The sequence below is a fragment of the Austrofundulus limnaeus genome, unplaced genomic scaffold, assembly GCF_001266775.1.
Source record: "Austrofundulus limnaeus strain Quisiro unplaced genomic scaffold, Austrofundulus_limnaeus-1.0 Scaffold2, whole genome shotgun sequence".
Lineage (NCBI taxonomy): Eukaryota > Metazoa > Chordata > Actinopteri > Cyprinodontiformes > Rivulidae > Austrofundulus > Austrofundulus limnaeus.
In genome coordinates, this window is record NW_013952404.1 from 2,065,695 (window position 1) to 2,071,540 (window position 5,846).

A 5,846-nucleotide genomic window follows, 5' to 3' on the forward strand; every position below is an offset into this window, starting at 1 on the left:
ATTTCAAATAAAACCATTTTTGACGCCGCCACCGCAGTTTGTCCTTCATGAGCCTTCATAGACAAGATGGCGGTGGAAGATGGCAGCTGCTGGTGACCCACGACCATGGAGATATAAACAGCTTTTTATAAAGGTAAAAATAATAAAACAAGGTCTTTGTCTGCAATGATTAGACATGTTTTTTATTATTGTCATTAGTGATTATCTCAATTTCAGCTAAAAGACTTGACAAAATCCTACACACTGTGCCTTTAACCCCAGTCAAGGTAAAAAAAAACTTAACACATTTCATACGAAACCAGATTTCACAAGTTGCTCCCTGAAGTGACAAGCTTTACATTTGAGTGGATTGATTTGTTTTCTCACAACTTTTTTTTGTGGCACATTCCTTTCAAATAGGTACGTGGTGCAAAAAAGTACACATTCCCTGTATCTTTGTGTTGTCAAAACTTATCTCAGTGTTACCTCACCTTACAACAAAGAAATGTTCAATACAATCCAATCACACTTAAAAGGTAAACAGCAGGCCGGTTAAACTCGGGACCAAAACCAAAGTCACGTGACCTTTTGAAGGCATGAGCTAATATCTGCCGAAGGTGCCTGCAGGTTTTTAACCGTTCAAGTAACAGCTGTGAGCTTTGCCTCTGTCAGAACGTTGTGGACTGTGTGAATTCCTGCCAAAAAAACGAGCAGGAAAGAGCAGGTTGAGGATGAGCTGGAGCTCGTTCAACTGAAAGACACTGTGGATCTGCTGAGGCGTGAGTATCTGCGAAAACTTGACTGATTCAGGCCGAAAAGTGTAAAGTCCTGTTTGTTACCGCAGAATACCAAACTGCTCCCCTCGTCTGCAGCCACTCGAAGGACAAAACGGGTGGTAGTTTATAATAAAGAATAAAGTAAGATGGCGCAGATGACACAGTGAATCTGAACGTTTTGTTTTGGTTGTTTGCTTGCAGGTGAAAAAAGGCAGCCCCCTATATTGTCACCCTCTCTGGACTCATACATTCATGTTTGCATATGAATCACCAGGTGTGAACAGGTGTGTATATACAGTCATGAAAAAAGGCTCAGGTTGTGTCCACGTTATGCACACAAACAATTCAAAAATGGTCTGAGCCTTTAAATCCGACCTTTTGTGGCTTCAGTGTTTGCAGATCTKGTATCTCCACACTCATGATAGCACTCTTATCATCATGTAGCCCATTCTCTGTCCACTTTTAAAACTCTCTTAAAAGCAAATCTCTATTCCCTGGCTTTTGGCACAGCCTGAGACTTGTTTTAGTTTGTTTTACTCCTGTTTTATTATTTTTAATCTTTGTTTTGTGTATTTTAATGTTTTTGATTTTACCTGTACAGCACTTTAATACAGCTCTGGTTGTTGTGCTTGTAGTAGCAGTAAGAAAAGCTGATTCAAAAAGAAAAGAAAAGTTTCTATATTGAATTTGGCCAATCAATCAAAATAACTTTTTTTTTTTTAAACTTTGGACAAAATACTCATTGTTTAAAACAGAAAGCACACAAGTATAAACAGAGTTTAAAGCCTGTGGAGGTTTTAAAAATTGATGCCTAGAACAAATGGTAAAATTACTGACTTAATTCATCCAGACAAATCTGACATTTGCAGGAAGGTTTTTAAAAAACGGATTTAAGATGGGATTACTGGACAAGATTTCCCATCTGAGATCGTCTGAAGCTTGTTTGTCAACTCTAGATGAGCAGTTGATGATTTATCGCCCTAATGACAGACAAAACTCCCCCAAAGCAAAATTTAAATTTGCCATCTAGCATTTTACAAATTTAACTGACTTGACAGGATCATAGGGTTCATGAAAAACAGACTGTGGTGGAAACGATTGTGCGAGAGAAAACACAATGAGCCTTAAAATAGTTCCGACAAAGAGGACGCAAATGTGTAACGACAATGACGACTAAAACTTCCAAGTAAGCTTAGTCATAGCTGTGAGTCACATTCTTTAAAATTCACCTGAATCAGCAAGCCTCGTGTCAATGACTGCGTAAAATGAGTTTTTATTTCTATTGTTTTCACGCCCCTGGACGTTTGCGGAAAACATCTGGCTTTAATTTGGTGTTCGGCTTCCACAGCTTCACCTTCAGCTGTGAGCTCACCCACCCAAAACTTTACCAAAGCGCGASGCGGACTTATCCTGATACAATAAATCCCTTTGGGACACTGTGTTGGCCTTTTCTGTTAAACCTTGAAATTGTTTGCGCATCTTAAAAATCTTTTAACACATTGTCCCAGCAAAACTCTGGAACAATAAGTCTTAAATACTGTACGTTTCCTCTCCTCAGGATACCTGACACCACTAAAGCTGTTCAATTTGCTCACTATTATTAGAGATTAAACCAAATATGTTTCCCTGCTCCGCTGCACATGTGTAAGTTTGCCTAAGTTCATGTTAAACCTGCTGATTTTAAACTGCTGCCAGATGAACTAAACAAACATTCTTGAAGCAGATTTTCTACACTTGAGCAGTCTTATCAGTTACAATTTGACCACCATGTATTTCACAGTGWCATTTGAGCCTGCAGAAATTGTTACGCAACCATTTACTCATCATAYGCTGAGATATGTAATTATTTTTAATCTCTACAGTTGATATAACTGGACTGAATAGGAAAATGTGTCCCATCCTGTACAGCAGGTTTTCTTTTCCGTGTTAAGAAGTTGCTGCTTTAATGCAGTTTAACTTAACAAAAACCACACAACTCTGCCGATACTGAATGAAAATAAAATCCCATTCGGATCACCTTTAACGTGGGGMAATCCATTGGTTCTTGCAAGTTACTTCTCACTTTGATCACTCGCTCCACAGAACAGATTTTGACAGTTAGTCTAGAAAAACAAACTGTAACAGCAGAAGATCCTGGGTGAAGTCAAAGTGAAACTTGCAGCTCGTGTTATTCACAAACAATGTAATCCACGTGACGTTTTGACTGAGTCTCTGCTGGACAAATTACAAGGAAGTTTAAGCATTTCATGTGAAGTAAATGTAAAAAATAAAATAAAATCAAAGACGAAGTAACAAAGATAAAGTAAAGCAAACATTTTGGGCTTCTGGAAGGTGCTCACCAACACTTGTGATTCATACCACAGAGAAGTGGTTCTGCCTCAGCTGTCTTCACACTTCAGTTTTACTCTTTTAGTGAAGCGAACTGTTTTTTCTAGACTTTTTTTATTTTTAATTTTGTTTTTCAGTTAGAATCGTTCTCAGAATGATGTCTGTGCAAACTCCTGAATGTTTTCTACCCTTAAGGGTTGGCTTTGTAAAGGTAAACAGACTGAATTTCACTGATGTTTTTGTAAAAACAAATGCATTCAAGTGTGCTGTCTGCTTGACAAATTGAAARAAAGTAATAGTTTGCTACCCTTAATAGTGTTTACTAGGGCTGCCACGATAAGTCGATTAGTCGACGACTAATCGATTATTAAAATCATCGGACTAATTTAATATCGATTAATCTTTTTCTTTTTTTTGTTCTTTACTTTGTGTTTCTCTCCAAACTGCTTTGACACCTTCCACTGCCACATCTRCCTTTCTGTCCTTGACACACATGTGCAGTAGTGGTAACTGGGGTAGGCTGTGGACATCACATTATACAGACAGGCTCTGGTATCATGGCTATCTGGCAACGGAGCTCAAAAGTGTGGGAACTTTTTAAGAAAATGAAACAGAAACCTGTGCAATATCTGCAAGGCAGAACTTGCCTTCCATAGMAAKTATATTTAGTTAGCATATAGCTAAAATCTAACCATGGTTATATAATAGCAGCTGCATTCTTACGCGATAAGCTGTATGTTTTATATTCAATTAACGTATGATCCGATTAGTCGACTAATCAAAAAAATAATCGGTGATTAATCGATTATAAAAATAATCGTTTGTGGCAGCCCTAGTRTTTACTAAAGTTTCATACATTTTCTTTCAGCTGTTCCCTTCAGTGGTCACCACAAGTCATCCTCCTCCGCCKTCCTCTGCATCCTCTCTCATCAACTACCTCCAAGTCCTTATTGTTTTTTTTTTTAATAAAGTTGTGGCCTTTGTGTGTATTTTGCTTGTTTACCCTGTGCATGAATAGGTTTTCTTCAATTACTCTGATTTTCTCCCTAAAATTAAGCATGTTATCCTAACTGATAACTCTAAACTGTTGTCTAAACTTGTGATGGACGTGTCCAGGATGTACCCCGCTCCTCACTCAACAGGTACAGACAATGGATGGATGGATACATATATAGGAAATGGACACAGAATAAGTGTCGAAAGGTACCGTATCAAAGAGCACCTAATATGAAAAATCTGTTCACCAAACAACTTTTAAAAAATGACAAATGATGCGGAATGAAGCAGGTTCTTACTTTTCTCTCTGTTTTTAAGTCATCGGGCCTTGCAAACAAATTGCGTGACTAAACTAGCTCCACTCAAAAGGTAGAACATTCAAATGCATAAAGTGCCAGAGGGGAAAACAGACATTGGGTGAGATGTGTGCTTTCATACTTCTTTACACCGTTTAAAATGGATCCCTGAACTCCCAGCAGGTCTGGAAGGACTGCCAGGAGCCTTCAAGGAACTTTCCAATGTTTTATGACTTCACTTCATTTAAATTTATGATGATGATGTACATGTAAAAATGCATATAATATATATAATAAGCAACACATACTGTAATGTATTAAGAAAACTGATCTTTTTTTTTAATGTTATGTTAGGTTTATTGGATTTGTGCACATTGTAATGATTATTGACTTTAAGACATTTTAGTTTGTTTTGAATGCTCGAAATAAACTTTACCTGGTTTTGAAGTGAACTGAATATCAATTTAAAAAAATGCTCATTATAAAAAGTAATTAATTTCATATCAGCTTACATGTGGTTGTTGAAGTTTTCCTGTTCATTCGTGTCCGGAAAGAAGACGTCTCCTCCACCTCCTCCGCCTTCGCTCTTGTGCTTCTTCTTTTTCCACCCGAGAGACAGTTTTCTCTTCCCCTTCTTCGGGGAAATGGGCAACACGTTGCCGGGCAATGTGGCGCTGTCTCCGCGGCTGAAGAAGCCCGGGGACGTCGGCAGGGTGCCCGGGTCGTCGCGGTGGATGGTCGCCGACGCATCTTTGAGCGACGTCGCGCGCCTCAGCTCCTTGTTGTTCTCCTTCTCGGGGGACTTTGTTTTGAACGGGTTCCTGACTTTGAGCGAGCCGGACTTGCTCATGGTGTCGGGAGTGAGGAGGCTCGTGGAGCTCACACAGGTGAGAACGCGAGCCGATGCTGTTTTGACTTCAGGGGGGGAGTGACTCACCGGGATAAACCTGCGGAGCGAGTTGGCGCGAGCCGCAGGACTTGCCCACACTGCGCCAACAGGTAAAAGAAGTGCAATCAAAAAGTTACACACAATAAACAACACAACTCTTCACTGTAAACTCAAAACTCCCCAAACATTATTTATTTGGAATGAGATGTGATGAAGAATCTGGAAATTTTATTTTGTTTAGCCTACCTGAACATTCTGTTTTTTATCTTAACTACCTGAAGGGGGCGCTGTGACCTTAGTATTTAGCCTACAGCTCTAGGCCAGTGGTTCCCAAACTTTTTATCTTCTGACCCACAAAATATCCATGGCAAAAACATGTGACCCCAAATATTACTGGTCTGTGTACACGGACTTCATTAATAACCCTAAAAACACAGGCTGTTTGACAATCTAAACAGCTTGTACACAAATATAAATACTTATTTATACTTATTTTTGTGTTTTTGTAATAATTATAGGGAAAATATTACATCAGCAATTATTTTATTACCCTTTAAACTGATTTCTGGAGATTATCCAAGG

The 5,846-nt window shown here is 38.9% G+C and overlaps 1 protein-coding gene and 1 long non-coding RNA gene across 4 annotated transcripts in view; one reads left to right on the top strand and one right to left on the bottom strand.

Annotated features, from left to right (window-relative positions):
* crybg1a (crystallin beta-gamma domain containing 1a) overlaps positions 1-5,375 on the bottom strand; it is a 46,450-nt gene extending 41,075 nt beyond the window's left edge. For 2 of the 3 annotated variants that reach the window (XM_014010364.1, XM_014010358.1), the window contains exon 1: positions 4,888-5,307. In XM_014010364.1, coding sequence (XP_013865818.1) covers positions 4,888-5,225 — 338 coding nt within the window. In that variant the 5' untranslated portion in view covers positions 5,226-5,307. Of the gene's footprint in view, positions 1-4,887 lie in introns of all 3 variants that reach the window. The other variant, XM_014010373.1, reaches the window with a different exon arrangement.
* LOC106518970 (uncharacterized) lies at positions 595-4,827 on the top strand. The gene is made up of 3 exons (XR_001310383.1): positions 595-758; positions 957-1,039; positions 3,952-4,827. It is a non-coding gene; the product is annotated as an uncharacterized LOC106518970 (long non-coding RNA).
* Positions 5,376-5,846: the final 471 nt, after the last annotated feature.